Here is an 18632-nt window from a genome sequence, read left to right as displayed (position 1 = left end):
CAGAGCTTTGAAAATAAGTTTGATGCAGATCGAACAAAACTTAAAACTTCGCCCAAAAAATCTTTGAACCGCATTTTGCACCAAGGAAGCTTGGATTCTGCGAAGCACGTCTCAAATGATTTTTCGTATAGATCTTTGGAAATAAATTTGAACACGAAACGTCACCTACCCAATCTTTTACCCCCATTGCCACCAAGGTTGAATGCATTTTTCGAATAGTGCGAAACACCCCTCAAATGAATTTGAACAAAGATCTTTGGAAATGAGTTTGAGGCCGATCGGATAGTTGGGAAAAAACATATAGTGTAGTATGATCATGCTCGTCAGTGCTGGTTTGTAATCATTTTTAGAATGTTCTTTACTCGGAACTCAGTCCGCTTAAAAACCTAAAATATAGGTATTATTATATGTATAGCTCTGTCGCAGCAGAGCATTATTAAAAAAAAGAGAGTGTATGTATGTGTTTAATAACAGGGTGATATTTAATGCATAAACACACTACAATAGATTGGCAAAAAATAACTGCCTATAGGCCTTAAGTGCAAAAAGCTGTTAATACAAAGTTAGCTATTTTTTTTTTTTTTTTTTTTGTTTGTTTATTGTATTGAATCAAAAATAGCATACATTTTTATTACAACACAGTTGGCTTAGGTGAAATTAGCTATTATTGCAGCGAAAAGAAAATTCCAGGCAGCTATCTTACCTTGCAGCTATGTATCGAGGCAGCTAAGCAAATTATATAGTGTAGTATAAAATTATGTGCATTTAATATTCATTAAATGACTGCTATTTTCTGAATTTTTTGATATTTTTTTAATTCTTTAAAACTACAAAAAAACCTGACGCCACCCAGAGGCCAATCCGCTCCCCTGGTTACCTGATCCGCACCTCCCGTATCGTGGCATTTTCGGTTCGGCAATACTATTAAATTTAATTGAATATACTTATAATTTTTTAAAATATTTTTTTTTGCATTTTTTTGTTCACATTTAATAAATTTATATTTCTCAAATTACTGAAAATTCGTCTGTTTATAGTTTCTCTGGATCTTTGTCTTTTCTATATCCCAATAAGAAAAACTGCTCTCACTTTCGAAATTGCCGAGAGTGATGCTGCGGAACTAGAGGCTCCGACAGTTGCGCAACCCTCGAATCTATTGGTAATTTTTCGTTCAGCTGGCAATTAAACAACAGGGCGTATTGCTTTCTTGTGGAATTTATATTTTTTTAGTTGTATTGCTGCCCGTAACAAAGGAAATTAAAAAAAGTTTGCAGTGTGTTTTAAATCCGTTTTGCAGCGTTGTTTAAAGTATGGAGCGGCATTTGAGAGCTAGTAAGGCGAATTCCAAAGCCAACAAAGTTGTAGAAACAACTTCTCGTTAAATTTTTCAATAAGGTGCAACATCAGAATAGCTTTGCTTTTTCAAGCAAAGCAGAAGTCGAACACTTTTACACCCTACCCGAAACACTTAAAATGGTCATAAAAGTATCGATATCGTTCAAATACAATGATAGTCCAACAACCTACTTGCTTGACATTCTGATTTTATTATAAGCGAATCCGAATCAGTAAAAAAGCAATATCCGAAACCTTTCCGAATATGCCTTGAACATATGTCCGGTCCATAATAACATTATCTGGTCTGAATATAATAATAAGACTCGCCGCACCGCTAGACGACATGAAGAAATCCAGCATTATCGAGCTGCCTATTGGTAAGAAATGTTTTATGCATATTTTAAAAAAAGGTACTAAGTTTTTATATAACTCACAATCTAGGCTAAATGGACGCTCTTCGGTTTATAAAATGAAACAAACAGTTTTAGATTGAGTAGGGAACATGCAAAGGGCTTGCTAGGCCAGAGAAAAGACCCTGAGATAAGCTCGAGATACTCAAGATCAACATGTGCAGTATATGTGCACACATATATGTATAGAAATATACATATATTTTTATTTAGATAATCAAAATATATATATATTTTAATGCATATATGTATGCATGGCTACACAGATCCCAACTACCTTAGATATTAATACGCGAATTGTTTGATTATATTTAGATTTAGATTTAGATAATTTTTGAGATTTTCCCTAAGTATATTTAATTTTTTTTACCAACTGTTTTAAGGCATGTTATTTGTACTTCTGGGTATTTTTACCCCATATGCAGCTCCAAATACTCCCGGCTAGAGCTTGGGCTACTTTTCAGTTATATAAAAGTAGGCTTCGTTATTTTTTATTTAAATTAACTAGAGTTTTAGTATCAATAGCTTCAGAGTGTGTTATGTTACGCGTTCTGTTTACACAACAAAAAAAAAATATATTTAATTTAAAAAAAAACTCTTAAAGCCACGAAAGCTAAAAAAAAAATAGGTGAGTCTATGGGCATAAAATTCTTCAGAATGCTGCTGACAGCTGTTCATGTAGAAAAGCATAAAAATGGGCGAGAAAATGGTCGACTTTAGCGTACTGGACTATGATAACCATACGGATTATCTAAACTCGTTTGCGATCAAGAAAGATTTTCAATATTTGGGCAATCCAAAGGTGGTCACTTGCCTTGCCAAATTGGGATATCGCTCCACGAAAATACCTTACGATGAACCGGAATTCCTGAGGCGTCACGATTTGGCAATGCAAGCGATACGACCAAAAATAACGGGCATTCAGCCCTTCAGTACATTTAAGTCGCCAACGAATAGGGATCCAGTGCTGCTTGAGTTCAAGCGACGCGAGGAACCCATATACAAAAAGAACTTGGCGGTGAGTATAAGCATGTACAAGGTATATTATATAAACTAAAGCATAATGCCAACAGACAATTGTTTTTACCATGTATACAAGCACATATTGTTCGGAAATATCGGGCTATCTTGACTTGGGTATGAGCTGGACGAATGCGGCGCGCTCTGCCCACGCACATACGAACTGGCCGGGCATATTTCAGGGAACCGCCTTCCTGCGACCGATGCCGCATCATCTGAGCTACAGTAATCCACGCTATAATATGCTCAACTATTCGAATAGCGATAACTTTATTGTCTTACACGACCATCGGTATGGAATGATGTTTATGCATAGGGGTGATCAGAAACTTATACCAGTCGGTGATCATCCCAATCCGTTCGCCAAAAACGTACGACGATCAATGGCAATCTCACCCAAGTACGGCACAATGATATTCTACGATCATATTGTGCGCAAGAAGGTATAGAATTATTTCTATATATATATATATGCTCAACTATAAATTCAATTGTATATAAAATCCTATGATATTAGTAAAAGGTACTCGATGCGCTGGCGAAAGCCCAAGAAAATCATAACAAAAAGAATATTATTTTCGATCTCATGGGAAATCCCTCGCCTGTTGTTTAGAATATGTTTAGCACAACAAACAACAGAGGGCGCTCTAGATAGCATTTTCTCGCTCTCTCTCTCTCTCTCTGCTAGATGTCTTTTAAAATTAGCATAGTTCAGTTTTTCAGCTTTTATATAGTATGGACCACATAGCTCATTGTACTGCAGACCTCCGAACGTCATAGTTGCATTCTGTGGCATTTTCTTAGCCAGTTTTACATCATCAGTAGGAGAAAAATCAACTTAAAATGTGCCATTAAAATGCCCAAATACCAATAAAATGTGGTTAAAATATTATACATATGTGCTGCTGCTGCACTGGGCCACAGCCAGGGAGCAGTTTATGGTGGGTAAGTTCCTAAAAGAAATTCGTAAAAAATAAATAGAAAATATATATAAAACTAGGTCACTTGCATTGAATTTGGCTAAAAGTGTTCGCAAATATTTTTTCTTTTTGCTAGGCAGCATTTTCACATCGGATAAGGATGAGGCGGAAATAGCTTTTCGCACCGCTGTGGATCGGGCAAATATTTTGGAACGCAATATAGAGCTAGTGCCAATTGTGGTCTACGCCAATACAGAGGACAGCTTCATAATGGAGAAAACGGGTAAGCCTCAAGATAGTCAAGGGAATAACCGAATATCTAAATTTGCTTGCTGGCAGTTTGTAATCTGATTTCGCAGGGTGTTATTGCCATATTCGGACCCAGCACGGGCAGCAGTTCAGGCAAGTTTTCGATGCAGCGATTTCAAGTGTTTTCGCGGGACTCACTTGAATCATTTTTTCTTAGATATTATTGCCTCGATTTGCCACACTTTGGATATACCACACATTGTGTACGACTGGCAGCCACATAATCAGCAATACGAACTCTCCTCGATGACGCTCAATGTGCATCCCGATAATTTGATACTGGCGCGCGGATTTGCCGAAATCGTGCAAAGTTTCGGCTGGCGCAGCTATACAATTATCTATGAATCGGAGAAGGGTAAGTGCAGCCTACAAACCTTCTAACTAATCAATCCACAACCCAAATTTAAAGCTCTACGAAGTTGTTAAGCTGAGACACTTAAAAAAGGGCCGATGATTTAATACCCTTGCAGACCCAACCTCTTCAATATGCTCATAGTGCTTTGCCCGTATCTAAGAAGCACAGGAAAAATAGGTAATGCCGAGTATGGTTGAGATGTTTTGAAAAACAAAAAATTGTTCCATACAACAACTTAATTCCGACCGATCGTTCCTATGGTTCCTATATGATGTAGTGGTCCGATCTTGAGAGAATTTTGCATATATATGAGGAGCATAGTAAAATAAATAAATGCCAAGTTTGGTCAAGATATCTTGATAAACAAAAATGTTTTTCATACAAGAACCTACTTTTCGACCGATCGTTCCAATGGCAGCTATATGATATAGTGGTCCGATCTTAATAGGAATTTGCATATATATGGGGAGCATAGTAAAACAAATAAATGGCGAGTCTGGTCAAGATATCGTGAAAAACAAACAAGTTTTCCATACAACAACCTAATTTTCGACCGATCGTTCCTATGGTAGCTATATGATATAGTGGTCCGATCTTAATAGGATTTTATATATATATGAGGAGCATAGTAAAACTAATAAATGCCGAGTTTGGTTAAGATATCTTGATGAACAAAAAAGTTTTTCATACAAGACCGATCGTTTCTATGGCAGCTATATGATATAGTGGTCCGATCCAGCTGGTCTTGAAATATGTACTGCGTGCAACAGAAAGAGGGACTTCTGGAAAGTTTTATTAAGATAGCTTTAAAACTGAGAGACTAGTTCGCATAGAAACAGACAGACGGACAGACTGACATGGCTATATCGACTCGGCTGTTGATACTGATCAAGAATATATATACTTGTTGGGGTCGGAGATGTTCCCTTCTATGCGTTACACATTTCACGACAAAGTTTTAATACCCTCTGCAAGGGTATAAAAATAGGTGAAATATGTTGTAATAACGGTCGACTTGGACATCGAAACTGGAGGAAAATTACATTTTAAATATTATTCCTCAACCTTCTAAGTTTATTTCTATTAATTTTCCACAGAGCTGCAACAGCTGCAGGATGTATTACAAATTGGTGATCCGAGCAGTAATCCGACTACGATTAGACAGCTGGGCCCAGACGACGATCATAGACCATTTCTAAAGGAAATTAAATTGTCCACCGACAATTGTCTGATATTGCACTGTGGACCGGAAAATCTATTGAGAATTTTGGAGCAAGCCAACGAGCTTAAAATGCTGGGCGAATATCAGGTAAGGATTGTCTAAAAGTCTTTCTTTTTAACAACGATTTTTTTTTTAGAGCGTTTTTATACCCATGCTGGATACGCACACATTGGAACTGGGTGACATTTTGAACGTGGAGGCAAACATTACAACAGTTCGCCTGATGGATCCAACAGACTATCACATCAAGAACGTCGTTCATGACTGGGAGGAGCGTGAGAAACGTGAAGGACGCTATTTTAAAGTTCAGCCGACACAGGTAAAGACGCAGATGATATTGGTTAACGATGCCGTCTGGCTCTTCTCCAAAGGCCTCACCGAGCTGGGCATTATGGAGGAGCTGACTGCACCGGAAGTTGAGTGCAAACGCAGGAAGCCCTGGCCACATGGCAGGCGCATCATTGAGTTTATGAAAGCGGTACGATTGAATCTCGAGAAGAAGCAATAAAAACCCTAACTCCACTCTACTATAATCCCGTCTTATAGCGCTCCGAGGAGGTCGCCACAGGTCGCATAGATTTCAACGAATATGGACAGCGCAGTTACTTCAGTCTGCGCTTCATGGAGATCGATGTAGGTGGCTTCCTGGATCTGGCCACCTGGGATCCGGTCAATGGTTTGGACATGCTCAACGATGACGAAGAGAGCGAGAAGCGTGTGGGCCAAAAGTTATCGAACAAAACATTCATAATCTCCTCGCGCATTGGAGCACCCTTCCTGACGATGCGGGAGCCCGAAGAGGGCGAAATATTGCTGGGCAATGCCCGCTACGAGGGTTACTCCATGGATTTGATTGACAATATTGCACGCATGCTAAATTTCAAATATGAGTTCCGCATGGCGCCAGATGGCAAATATGGTAGCGTGAACAAAGCCACCCAAACATGGGATGGTATCGTGAGACAGCTGATCGATGGGGTGAGTCCAAATATTCATATATAAAATAAGAAACTTAAGGGAATACTACAACTCCTGCATAATCAATATTGAATATTATCAGCAGTAAAAACTTTTAAGCTTTGATCTCTCTTAACTTTCAACTCTTTCCAGAACGCGGATCTGGGCATATGTGATCTGACCATGACTTCATCCCGGCGTCAGGCGGTAGACTTTACGCCGCCATTCATGAATCTGGGCATAAGTATTTTATTCTCAAAGCCACCAATACCACCAACAGATTTATTCTCGTTTCTATCGCCCTTCTCGCTGGATGTTTGGATCTATATGGGCTCTGCGTATCTCTTTATATCGTTATTGCTCTTCGCGTTGGCCCGCATGGCGCCGGATGACTGGGAGAATCCGCATCCCTGCAAGGAGCCGGAGGAGGTAGAGAATATATGGTTTCTGAGCAATACAATGTGGCTGTCCATAGGCTCCCTTATGGGTCAGGGTTGCGATATATTGCCCAAGTGAGAAAAATCATTTAATATAAATTGGAAAAAAACAACAATTTCTCTACTTTTACAGGGCCGCCTCAACGCGCCTTGTGACTGGAATGTGGTGGTTCTTTGCCCTCATGATGTTGAACTCCTACACAGCCAACTTGGCCGCTTTCTTGACCAACTCCCGCCAAGCCAGCTCGATCAGCAATGCCGAAGATCTGGCTGCCCAGAACAAGATCAAATACGGCGCCTTATTAGGCGGCTCTACAATGGGCTTCTTCAGGGATTCCAATTTCAGCACATACCAACGCATGTGGACGGCCATGGAAAGTGCGAGTCCATCAGTTTTTACGAAAACCAACGACGAGGGCGTGGAGCGTGTGCAGGTAACTGGTTTTGCTTGCGCCTTCTGTTAAGATCGTTTGCCATGTTGTTTAGCTTAGAATTCGTGCCCATATCAAATGACATGCATAAAACGAAGACAAATACTGATTTTGTAGCGCGCTCTCTGTCGTCGCCAGACGTAGCAAGTAAGTCAAGTTAGAAAGCAACAACAATACAGAGCGAAGCAATAAGAGTGTGCCGGTCATAGGAAATTACATGCAACAGAAAGAGACAAACATTGAAACTGCCTTTAATGCTCGTTCCCTGTCGTCAGCCATGCTGGCAGCTTGGGCAACAACCACAAAGCGTTTCGACATCAATATTGTTGTTGTTCGGCAAAGATAAAGAAAATAAAATGGTTGCACACGGTAGACAGTGACGTCACAGTACATCACTTTAAAGAAATGCTCAATAAATATGCTAAACATATAAATTTTACTTATGTACATATATAACTATTGGGTTGTTTTAAATATTGGTTACTGTAACTTCAAATTTGCTGCTTGCATGAGCACACATTTCCATACATACATATTCCTTACAGTTATAAGTAGATCTTATTACTCAGTGCATACATATGTATGTATGTATGTATGTATGTATATACACACACAGTTATACCAAAACGAAGCGTACGTTTTGAGAGCAAATTTACATCTTATATTTCGTATTCAACCATGAATATAGTATAAGGCGCATTTTATTAAATATTTTTTTAATATTTTCGAGTTTAAGGCATAAAACCACTTACCAACGAGAATAAATTTAAGTAGATATGTATGTATGTGTGTATATGCATACATACATATGTATGTTTGTATGTAAATGAGACGGCTCATCCCACGAAAACGCGCACAACAATTTTAAATTTGGTTTTTTATAACACATTCTTTTGTGTACATAGGCACGGCGGTTTTTTTTAACTTAAATTCACAAATGGAGCATAGGGCTACATTAATAAATACACTGAATTTATAAAAACACAATAATATTGCACGACAGCTCCCGCCGCAACTTTGGTTTTGCGCGCGTCCTGCGTAAACTCGCTGACATTCTAACAGAAGAAGAGAGTTTTACAGTCGTAAGTTTTGTGCAATAGAGAGAGAGCGCCAATTATCCCGTGTCTAAAAGATTGCTGAATTCTATTTATGTATGTATGTATGAGTGTCTGCACAAACTGCAATTCCCTTCGATTGATTAATAATGTGAATTATTAAAAGGGTTTGCCACGACGCCTTGGAAAAATTTCATTTTACATGGCTTTAATTTTGTTGAGGGTATCTAAGGCTTGGTGCGTTTGCCTTTAAAATTTGCTTTTATTGCACAGGCTGTTAAACTCTCTTGCTCTCGGAGAGTGAGGGAAATAAAGAAGCGAGGAAAAATAAAGTCGCGATTGAACTTTTCGTGCCAAATTTTTGTTGTGCGTTTTAGTTTTGTGAATTCTCCCATCTCTAACTGTTCCGTTAGTTCAGTTAAATTTATGTATGCAAATTCGCGATTTAAAGTTAATAATAAACTTGTTCTGATCACAGAAAGGAAAAAACCGGTATGCTTTCCTAATGGAGTCCACCACACTGGAGTACAATGTGGAGCGTAAGTGTGACTTAATGCAAATTGGCGGCTGGCTGGACTACAAGAGTTATGGCATTGCGATGCCATTTAGTAAGTATAGCAATTAGCCTTATCAGAGTTCAAATGATTAAACTACGATTCTTGTACAGATTCGCCCTACCGCAAGCAGATCAGTGGCGCTGTCTTGAAGCTGGGTGAGCTGGGAGTGCTGTCTGAGCTGAAGAGAAAGTGGTGGAAGGAGATGCATGGTGGCGGCAGCTGTGGAGGCGACGAGGAAGGGAACGCTGATACGCCGGAGCTCGGCTTGGAGAATGTCGGCGGTGTGTTTCTGGTGTTGGGCTTGGGCCTGATGGCGGCCATGGTGCTGGGCCTCACGGAGTTTATGTGGAACGTCAAAACTGTGGCCATCGAGGAGAAGGTAAGCTCTTTGCTTACTTGATGAATCATTCTATTGATCAAGCTGAATTTACAGATCTCGCTTAAGGAGGCACTCAAGGCGGAGGTGATGTTTGCGTTATGCATCTGGATTACCACCAAACCGGTGCACGCCAGCGTCGGCTCCAGCAGCTCATCCTCTACGTCCTCAAGCTCGTCATCAAAATCCAAGTCGCATTCAACGCGTTCCAAGCATTCGTCCAAGTCTTTGGGCGTATCCAGCAAGAGTGTAAAGAGCGCCGGTGATCATGATGCGGAGTCCTCCGTTCACAGTAGGCTTAAGAAGATTGGATCTATGTTTTCGCTTAAATCTCAAAAGGCCTCAACGCCGCCCATTGAAATTGGTTGGAAATCTGATAAATCGACACAAATGAGTATTGAACCGACACCGCCGGCGGAGGAGGAGGAGGAACATCCACCAGAACGACGCCATCCTCATCATCATCATCATCACCATCATCATCAACGTCACCCAGAACAGGAGCCAACTTTGGATCAGCGAGCTAGCAAATTGAGCAACGGAGTTTGAACAGTCCTTAACTAACTTTAGAAAGAGTTTTTAGACCATTTGGTTATTTTGTTAATGGAGTTTCTCAATAATTATATAATACAATAATCATATTATTTAATTCGCTTCTCAAATAGGAAAATTTAAGCTTGTATAATATCAAAAATTACCAAAAATGCATTTACAAATCATTTTTAATTATAAAAAAACTCCAGATTTATAAACAAAACAATTAAAAGGCCTAAAAACTGTTTGGAACTCAGCAAAAACCTATCCTATAAAGTATTATGAATTTCTAACAATATGATTGTTTTTATTATAGTCCCCATTGAAAGTACTTTTAAATATTTCGGTTTTTTTGTAGTTTTTAATATTTTTAAATATTTTTTTGTTTTTAAATTGTTTTTTTTTCGGGCATATTGACTTGGTTTGTTTAAATTTGCTGCTTGTTTGATTTTCGGTTTTGAACATATTTTAAATTAATTGATTGTGAATCTCAGATTGTATACCTTTTAATATGTACTTATTTAAATCTAGTTGCTTCGATATTGTGAATATTTCGGTTTCTTAAATCAACATTTTTTTTAATACTTATTTTTTCATTTTTTTTAAATATTTGCAATATTTTATTAATATTTATTGTTACACATATAATATTTACTTGCAAAGCTAATTGAATACGTTTCTTGTTGCTCATTTTTTAAGGTACATTTAGTTGATTATTTTTCTCTCCAACTTCCTTTTTTTTGTTTTGTTTTTTTTTTTGGATTTTTGAGCTTCTTTTGAACTATAACTTATACACTTAAAGAAAAACGTTGCTCCTCGCCTACTAATAAATATTTATATTATACAAAGTTTTCATAATTGAGTATGAAGAGAAGTGAGAGCAAGAGATAGAGAAAGGGAGAGAGCAGAGCTTACGGAATGAGATATTCGGAGGAATTCTAAATAGAAACTTCAGTTTCAGTTATATACAAATTGTTGAAAACAAAAATATTACAGAGCGAAAAAAAATTAATTACATAAAACTAAAATACTTTTTTTTTGTAATTTTTCTCTTTCGAGTATTTTGTGTTTTTTTTTTTTGTTTAAAATTATTTTGTGGTAACTAAGTTAAATTGCTTTAAATATTTTGCTAAATTTTTTTGGGTAGGTTTTTTTTTTTTTAAAGATTTTTCAATATAGTTTTTGGATTTTCAGAAATGCAGAGAGCGCGCGCTTTTAATCACACTGTGCTTTGTCCAGAAACACAATGTCCCTTTGGCTGTGCCGACGTGGTCGTCAATCCTTGGCCGTAATGGCCACGGGCGGGAACTGGCGCTCATCGTACAGCTTTGTGGGCGTGTCAATGGCATCGCACAGCTTGCGAAACTTGGCGGAATCTACAAAATACAATAATGATGACTCTTTGACCAGATTTGGATATACTATATTATAAACTCACCGGACATGGCATCCGCCTGCTCGCCGCGCAGTATGGCCGCATAGCTGTTGTCCGCCACAGGATCTGGATTCTCGATGAGCACACTGGCCGCACAGCTCTTCAGCATGGTCAGCGATTGCTGCGGCAGTGTGGCCGGCAGCGTCTTTGATTGCGTCTTCAGCACGCTTTCGCTCAGCTGCAGTTCAATGACATCCTCGAGGGCGCCGCGCAGATCGTGCACCGCCAGCAGTTTGCAGGCGCCACCGCGCTCCGCATTGAAGTCGTGCATATAAAGGAATCCGTCCTCGCAGGCAATCAGCAGACGCAGCTCCTTCTGGATGCGCGTCAGCGCACAGATGTTCTTGAGGCCCGGCTGCGGCAGCTGCACCGTAGCAAAGGCGCGATCCTGGGCCAGCACATCGCTCACCTGGGCGGGCAGCAGCAGCGAGGACACCGCCTTGGTGAACATGCCGCCCCAGCTGGCTGCGGGCGCCTCCTCAGCTGCTGCCTCCGCAATCCCGGTCGCTGTCGTCGTCGCCGTCGTCGTCGTTGTCGTCGTCGTCGTCGCTTCCTTGTCCGATTTGGCAGCCACTTCAGCTGTAAGACAATCAGTTAATTTTCTGAAATGGGTTTTGCTCAGGACGTAACACTCACCAATGGCCTTCAGCTCCGCCGCCTCCACAGCCCGCGCATCGATCTTGAAGACATGCACCGTCTCCGTGTTGGAGGAGGCGCACAGATAGTCACCGCCCGCCGCAAATACCAGAGATGCGATCCGCACGCAGCGCTTCACGCCGCGCCTGAACTCCTGCACCCGCTGGCCGTTCTTTACGCAGAAGACGCGTATCACAGTGCCGCGCTCGGACGCGGTGGCCAGCAGTGCGCCGCTGGGCGAGAAGGTCAATGCCGAAAGGGGCGTGTCGTGCGCCTTAATCGTCATGCCCGTGCGCAGTTTGTGGGCATTGAAGATGCGCAGCTCGCCGCTGGACTGACAGATGGGAAAGGCCAAATGCGAGTTGAGCGAGAGCGCGCACAGGCCCTGTTCATTTGGCGCTATATTCTCAATCGAGTGCAGGATCTTCATGTCGCGTATATCGTGTATGTGTATGCTCTCCGCCAGGCAGACAATCAGACGCTGCCGGTTCATGCGCACGCACAGTATCTCCGACGGATAGAAGCAATTGCAAATGTCCTGTTTCTTCTTAAAGTGCAGCATCTTCAGGCAGTTGGGCTTCTGTGCGGTGACCAGCACCACCAGCGAACTGTTGAATAGCCGTTCCACAATCCGTATTTGCTCTGTGTTCTCCTTGGCAAAGATCTCCTCGACCTTGTCCTGGCCTCCAATCGAGTACAGGCGCAGGCCAGTGCTGCTCAGCACCGATAGGGAACTGCGGACGGTAAGTAATGGGATACGCTCAGTATATTAAATATACTATATTTCTTAAACACTACTCAACACTTATGTTATAATGTCTTATCAGTGTTGCTTAGCTAAATCCAATGTTAAGAGTAGCCGAGTCAACATAGAACTTCGACATTTGCGGACTGCAGAAAAACATCTAAAGCCAGGCTTGAAGCTGAACGCCTCTCTCTCTTTTACATGGCTCTGTAATCTAACATCGTATTTATTTTAAAATTAGCCCTCTCGGGCTTCCAAAAATTGCCGTAGTGGACGGTATTTCACGTCCCCATGGCGGGGTATTGGTTAAAGTTTTCAACTAGCAATAATCGCACCTCAGTAGAACTTCATTGGTTACGATATCGCCTCTGCGCAAAGATAACCTAGCACTGCAAAACAACGACTACTCCATGCACGCACAGCTACAACCAGTTGAGAATTCTAAGTGACATACACATAAATATACCAAGCTGTGAAACGTATTGTTGTTGCCATCTGTATAGCATGCTTTTGGGCTGCATTTTTGTTGTTGTTTGTGCGTATTTTGCCGGCAACTACATCCCTCTTTGTTGTTTTTTTGTAATGTCGGAATCTTTGAGTAACGGATGGTGTCGGTGCGGGGAGGGTAGATTGCATTTGAGAGGGTTGTTGGGGTCAGTGACAGCTGCTTCAAAGGCAGTTTTCACAACGTAAATGAGGGGGGCATTTTTAAATAATAAAATTAAAAAAAGTAAATTTGACTATTTAAAATATTTAATAAAATATTTTTACGATATGCCTGCTTTGGCATTCGAACTCGCACTACTTCGCACATTGTTGTTTGGCAGCACAGCAAAGCATATAAAGCCGTAATTAAACATTGATTATATATAAAAATAAAAAGTTATGTGTAATAAGCAATTGTTGCCAAATAGGTTAATATATACAGAATATTATTATTGCGTTTGCGTAAATATAAAAATCAAATAACAACAAAAACCGCTGCAACAAGTAGCAGCCGTGTGCTAGAGTGTGACAGCAATACATGACAAAAAATACCAAATACCAAAAAAAAAAGGAAATACCAGCGTTGTGCTTATTTAGGTCATTTCTCTATTTTGTCTATTCTTATGAGATTTTTATTTAATTAAACTAGACACATTTTTGAACTGAGATCCGGGTAAAAGATAGCCTTGCCGCACCTTTACACTTTGAACTTGGTACTTATTGCTAAACTGCTAAACCTAAATTAAATCACTGGGCGACAACTGGGATTCGCCCTCCGCCAAATAGATGTGCATGGCCTTGTGCAGCAGAGCGATTCCCAGCTGCTTCTTCTGCTTCATGGTCCAGATCTGGGCCGGACCATAGTAATCGCCGCGCTTCATGTTCGTCAAATGCGCGAGACCGAGGGCGTCTATGATGGACGCCTCGCGCGTGTACGCATCTGTGGGCAGAATATTGTGGAACACATGCAGGCAGACGACGCCGCTGCCATGCTGCCAGATGTCCAGGATGCGCTGCAGCTTCTTGCTGCCCGCCTTGCCCGGCGGCGGCGGCGACTTGAAAATCTCCGGCATTAGCAGGCAGCGTCCGACGCGCTTCTTTCCCGTCGCCGGCTGCTGCAGGTGGGCGCGCGTATGCTGACGCATTGCATCATAGAGATGGGCATACGGCCGGGAGGATTTGCCCTTGCCCACGTAGAAAATGGCATCCAGAAAGCGCGACCAAATGCTCAGCGGATCGAGAAAGCTGCGCTCGCCCGGCAAATTCCTCGAGATGCGCGGATCAATCAGCATATAAATGAAGCTCTGCTTCAGATGACCCTCGCGCAGCTGGCGGCCACCCGCCGCAGCCGTGGCAAAGTGCGCGGCCGAGGCGCACTCGTGCGCCATATACCGCTCGATTCGCTCGAAGTCCGCCCGGGAGCGCAGCGTATGGTGCAGCTCCACGGAGTACTTGATCTGCGCCGCCTTCGCGTGCCGCTGCGCCGCCAGCAGAGCGGCCGTGTTCCGCTTGTACTTGATCAGCTGCTTAATGTACAGCCGCTTGGTGGTGTGCGTGATGGGGCCGACGGGCGGGGCGCCCAGCTGTGTCAGTTCCGCACGCAGTGCATCCGTCTCGTAGTCCAGCGGCAGGCTCACATTTGTGCTGGCGCTGCTGTCCAGCTGCACCTTGGCTGGCGGCGCCGCCAGCCGCTGCTGCTTGGATTTGGCCACATTCTGCAGCAGCTTGGTCTCATAGAAGACGAGTCCATTCTCGTCGTCCGTGTGCACGTAGGCCTCGGTCATTTGCAGATAGTAGGACTTGTCTTCCGTTGGCTCTTCCGGGGCCGTGTGGTAGCTCTGCTCCAGGACGCAAGCCTGCGCCACTTGCTCCACTAGCTGACCGAAGGCGGCGCTGCTGCCTTCAGTTGGCGCCGCTTGTTCCTGCTGCTGCTGCCTCTCCTGCTCGTCCGCCTGGCGCAACGCCTGCTGCACATGCTCCTCGAAGCTAAAGTCCGGCTGGGCCATGGCCTGCTCCACCAGGCTCTCAACGTGCTCGGTCTGCAGCAGCGATTTGCGTGCACGTGAACGCTCCACCTTATCGCGCCAGCTTTCGATCAGCGTACGTCGTCCGCAAGACGACGCCTCCTCCTGGCTGTGCGTCAGCTCCGCCAGATGATCGCGTGTTAGCGTAAACAGATTAACCGACTGCTCCGGATCCGCGATATCTGGAAATTTTGGCTGCGGCCTGCCACGCCTGTGCGTTATGTTGATGTAGTAGGGCGAGGTAACGTCATGATTGTACTTGATGCCCGACTTGGGCGTCACGAGCTGCTGCTGTTGCAGCTTTTGCGCCTGCTTCTCCCTGAGGATGTGGTCGCGCATCAGCTGCAGCACCTCGAAGTGGCACTCGTCAATGGCATAGTGCACGGCCAGCTTGTGCTCATCGTCCTCGATATCCGGCCGGGCGCCGCGCTCCAGCAGCAGACGCACCAGCTCCACCCGGCCATAGATCGCGGCTATGTGCAGCGCCGTCATGTTGCCGTCGCAGCGCACATTCACGTCCAGCCGATCGCTGGCGAGGAAGCGCTCCAGTATGCGCGCGGCCAGCTGCTCGTTCGGCATGCCGCACACGTAGTGCAGCGGTGCGATTCCGCGCTCGCAGGGCACAATTCCGGCATTGATGGTGTTTCGGTCCAGCATGGAGAATATATCCGATTCGTTCTCGTCCTCGAGTGCGTCCAGCAGCGTCAGGGCTAGGAAATTGGCGCGCTGCTCCATGGCATGTAATGATTGATTTTTCACACCCTTCAGCTATTTAATTATCCAATTATTTTCCAATTTCCGCGTTTTCAATGTCAAATGCAATTTGCTTTTGTTGTTGTTTATGTTTTGCGTGCGCTTGCTGCGATTTGGTATATTTTTTGTGTTTGGTATTTATTTTGTGTGTTACGCTGCCACACTCAGTCAGCGGCGACAGTGTTGCAAAACGCTCGCAAGAGCGCGCACTTTGAATTCAGCTACAAAAAGCTTTTGATTTGTTTTGATTGTTTTCTTTTTTTGCACTTAATATTATGCACAACCGTTGCTGGCCATGGAAACGTTTGTGCTTAATATTTATGTCAAATTATATTTCAGGCACGTTTCTTTATACGAGAGCAGCAAATCTCATGCTGAGCGCAACACGTGTGTGTTTCGGCTCAGACGATATGCTATTATAGAGGTTTTCTGAGTTTTTTGCTTCTTTTTTGGAATCAAAACAAGTTTCTCGGCAAAAGGCGTCGTCGCAAAAGGGGCTCAAGGTCACACTCACACTCACACACTATGAGACCCAGACCCCTTTTGCAAACCGATAACACGACGGCCTTGTTTGCGGTTTGTTTGTATTTTGTTTTTTTGCGCGCGCCTCTTTTGTGTTGTTTACTAACAACTAACTAAAGCTTAATTTTACGCAGATTTAACAATAATATTTGTGTAAAATTGTGAAATGACGCACTCGAATCACAGCCGTAAAATGCATGATAAAAACACAATTGACTCATAAATAAAAAGCTCAGGTTCATTCGCATTAAATGCAAAAGAAACATGCCGAAGTTTAAATACTCCTTGCTTATGTAAGAAAGAGAGTCATAAGTTAAGTCAGAACCTAAAAACACTTCAGATAGTGTATCAACAGGGTATATTAAAAAATAACGCAAAACAAAGCGAAACGGCAAACCGCGTAAACAGCTGGTGTAAACAAAAACATGAAAACAGAAATATTATGAAATGCTAAGCTGCACTATTCGTGGCCCCTGGACAATGGCAGCTTCGCAACACGTGTTTTTTGTGCCTTGCCGTTATCAGCCTCCAATACCCCCCCCCCCTGCACCTGTGCCCTTGAACTTGGCAATCAAATGCAAGCGAAATGTCTAATTGGTTTTTTTTGTACAGTGCATTCACCCGCGTCGCGCTTTTGAAAGCTAATTGATTTGTTCTGATTAGAAAGCGTTTGCATGCTATCTCTTTTTCACTGCATGAGCTCTTTGTTCTCGCTTTATGACGCGCGACCATCAGGTTTGTTGGTGTGCCTCGTATAATTGCGTTCAATAATGTATGTAAGTGTGTACGCATATGTGTATTTGTGCCAAATACATACATACATGCTTTAAGTGTTTTTCTTTTTCGGATTTTCGCAATAAGCAGTAATACATATATTGATTGTTTTTGTTGTTGCTGCTTCTGTGTGCGTCACTTGCACTTTGCCTGGGGACAGAGCCATAGAGAGTGTGAGAAAGAGCGAGAACGGGAGAGCAGTCTAATAGTTTTGTGTCAGCAAGTAACGGTGGTTTTGCCAGTAAGCTAACCTCAATATGACATCAGCTGAGCAAAAATAAACAATCTTTCAAATACAACAACAAATTTCAAACTAATTGAACAAGTTTATTCAGTTTGCAAGTCACAAAGGCAGCAGCAACAAAACAAATGAAAAAGTATAATATATAAAAAGAAGACAGCATCAGCTGTTGCGCATTTTCAGTATGTGTGTATGCTTGTGTTGGTGTATTGGTGCATTCAAGCTTATTACACTGTCTAGAAAAACCAACAATTTGAGACTTTACATTTTTTGTAAATGTTAAGATGATGTCAGATTTACTTTGGCTTAAATGGACCCAATTTGATAACAATAAATATTAAACAAATAATAATAGTCCATCACTCGTAACTATTTTCGTGATTTACTTTGCTGGCTAGTGTTCTTGACTAGTTTGCCATTACCTATATTTCATAATAAATGTATGCATGTCATTCTTATTAGAACTGGTTGTTTGCATGTTCTAATAAGCAAAACGACGCCAATACACGCTCGCATACACACTGACACACACACACACACGCACACACACTCGTACTGATAGGCTCTGTTACAGTTCAGCTATTAGCAGCCATTGTTTCCGCTCCCGTAACCGCCCCCGCTCCCAGCAGCTGTTACGCTTGTTTACTTGTCTCATTTGTCGTTGGGTGTATCTGACAGATTTTTTGCTGCATTTTTTTTCGCCATAATGACCTTTATTATATCCAAGGAAGGCTTTTGAATATGTCTATTGGTGTTTGCTGGGGGGACAGATATGGTGTTTAATTTGTTGTAACTTACGTAAAATCCTGGTTAAAATTCATTTGATATGCTGCCATTTTAGCAATCTGTTACAGCTGTTTTATCAATTTTATATATCGTATTTCACACACTTTCACTTGCGTTTTTATTTTTCGTTTGCTTTAATTCGACTTTGATTTAATTTGTTATTGCTCTTTTCACATTGAAAAACGCAAAAATACACAAAGAGATAACACTGTATGTTGATATTTTAAATGTTAAGCTACAAATTCGATTTTCAACGTTGTTTTTGTCCGTCTTTGTTGTTTTTCTACGCTCTTCTTATTTGCTTCTGTT

The 18632-nt window shown here is 42.1% G+C and overlaps 4 protein-coding genes and 1 non-coding gene across 6 annotated transcripts; 2 read left to right on the top strand and 3 right to left on the bottom strand.

Annotated features, from left to right (window-relative positions):
- Positions 1 to 1428: 1428 nt before the first annotated feature.
- LOC135438990 (cilia- and flagella-associated protein 299) lies at positions 1429 to 3323 on the top strand. Its single transcript, XM_064697564.1, has 4 exons — positions 1429 to 1715; positions 1780 to 2376; positions 2431 to 2766; positions 2822 to 3323. Exons 3-4 carry the CDS (start codon positions 2443 to 2445, stop codon positions 3215 to 3217), a joined length of 720 nt encoding a protein of 239 aa, XP_064553634.1. The 5' UTR covers positions 1429 to 1715; positions 1780 to 2376; positions 2431 to 2442; the 3' UTR covers positions 3218 to 3323.
- A 223-nt stretch (positions 3324 to 3546) lies between these two features.
- clumsy lies at positions 3547 to 10246 on the top strand. Its single transcript, XM_064698154.1, has 12 exons — positions 3547 to 3713; positions 3825 to 3971; positions 4028 to 4090; positions 4155 to 4352; positions 5450 to 5661; positions 5711 to 6052; positions 6121 to 6552; positions 6685 to 7043; positions 7102 to 7402; positions 8933 to 9062; positions 9122 to 9390; positions 9445 to 10246. Exons 1-12 carry the CDS (start codon positions 3644 to 3646, stop codon positions 9934 to 9936), a joined length of 3015 nt encoding a protein of 1004 aa, XP_064554224.1. The 5' UTR covers positions 3547 to 3643; the 3' UTR covers positions 9937 to 10246.
- A 260-nt stretch (positions 10247 to 10506) lies between these two features.
- Positions 10507 to 18616, bottom strand: Atg18b (Autophagy-related 18b). Of its 2 annotated transcripts, none has more exons than XM_064698155.1 (4): positions 18336 to 18616; positions 11993 to 12726; positions 11360 to 11935; positions 10507 to 11297 (listed from the first exon to the last, which is right to left on the bottom strand). In XM_064698155.1, the coding sequence occupies exons 1-4, from the start codon at positions 18371 to 18373 to the stop codon at positions 11197 to 11199; spliced, it is 1449 nt and encodes a 482-aa protein (XP_064554225.1). In that variant the 5' UTR covers positions 18374 to 18616; the 3' UTR covers positions 10507 to 11196. The 2 variants fall into 2 exon arrangements, with proteins under 2 accessions (XP_064554225.1, XP_064554226.1); XM_064698156.1 differs by lacking the exon at positions 18336 to 18616 and adding an exon at positions 13073 to 13156.
- LOC135439537 (U4 spliceosomal RNA) lies at positions 12978 to 13117 on the bottom strand. Its single transcript, XR_010438072.1, has one exon. It is a non-coding gene; the product is annotated as a U4 spliceosomal RNA (small nuclear RNA).
- LOC135439216 (uncharacterized) lies at positions 13807 to 16124 on the bottom strand. Its single transcript, XM_064697891.1, has one exon. It carries the CDS (start codon positions 15980 to 15982, stop codon positions 13961 to 13963), a length of 2022 nt encoding a protein of 673 aa, XP_064553961.1. The 5' UTR covers positions 15983 to 16124; the 3' UTR covers positions 13807 to 13960.
- Positions 18617 to 18632: the final 16 nt, after the last annotated feature.

Source organism: Drosophila montana, unplaced genomic scaffold (assembly GCF_035044405.1).
Source record: "Drosophila montana isolate Dmon_TW-CO22-7 unplaced genomic scaffold, ASM3504440v1 contig_402_1, whole genome shotgun sequence".
NCBI lineage: Eukaryota > Metazoa > Arthropoda > Insecta > Diptera > Drosophilidae > Drosophila > Drosophila montana.
The sequence above is the reverse complement of the archived record's forward strand: the minus strand, read 5'-3'. Positions and strand labels throughout refer to the sequence as shown.

Bases quoted from the DNA above. Each gene is read 5' to 3' on its own strand.
- LOC135438990 (XM_064697564.1), top strand. From the start codon at position 2,443: ATGGGCGAGAAAATGGTCGACTTTAGCGTACTGGACTATGATAACCAT. The intron at 2,767-2,821 runs GTGAGTATAAGC...TAATGCCAACAG, and splicing joins TATACAAAAAGAACTTGGCG to ACAATTGTTTTTACCATGTA.
- clumsy (XM_064698154.1), top strand. From the start codon at position 3,644: ATGTGGTTAAAATATTATACATATGTGCTGCTGCTGCACTGGGCCACA. The intron at 6,053-6,120 runs GTACGATTGAAT...CCCGTCTTATAG, and splicing joins TCATTGAGTTTATGAAAGCG to CGCTCCGAGGAGGTCGCCAC. The intron at 7,403-8,932 runs GTAACTGGTTTT...TTCTGATCACAG, and splicing joins AGGGCGTGGAGCGTGTGCAG to AAAGGAAAAAACCGGTATGC.
- LOC135439216 (XM_064697891.1), bottom strand. From the start codon at position 15,982: ATGGAGCAGCGCGCCAATTTCCTAGCCCTGACGCTGCTGGACGCACTC.
- Atg18b (XM_064698155.1), bottom strand. From the start codon at position 18,373: ATGGCAGCATATCAAATGAATTTTAACCAGGATTTTAC. The intron at 12,727-18,335 runs GTAAGTTACAAC...TACCGTCCGCAG, and splicing joins AATTTTAACCAGGATTTTAC to TTCCCTATCGGTGCTGAGCA. The intron at 11,298-11,359 runs GTGAGTTTATAA...TGTATTTTGTAG, and splicing joins GCAGGCGGATGCCATGTCCG to ATTCCGCCAAGTTTCGCAAG.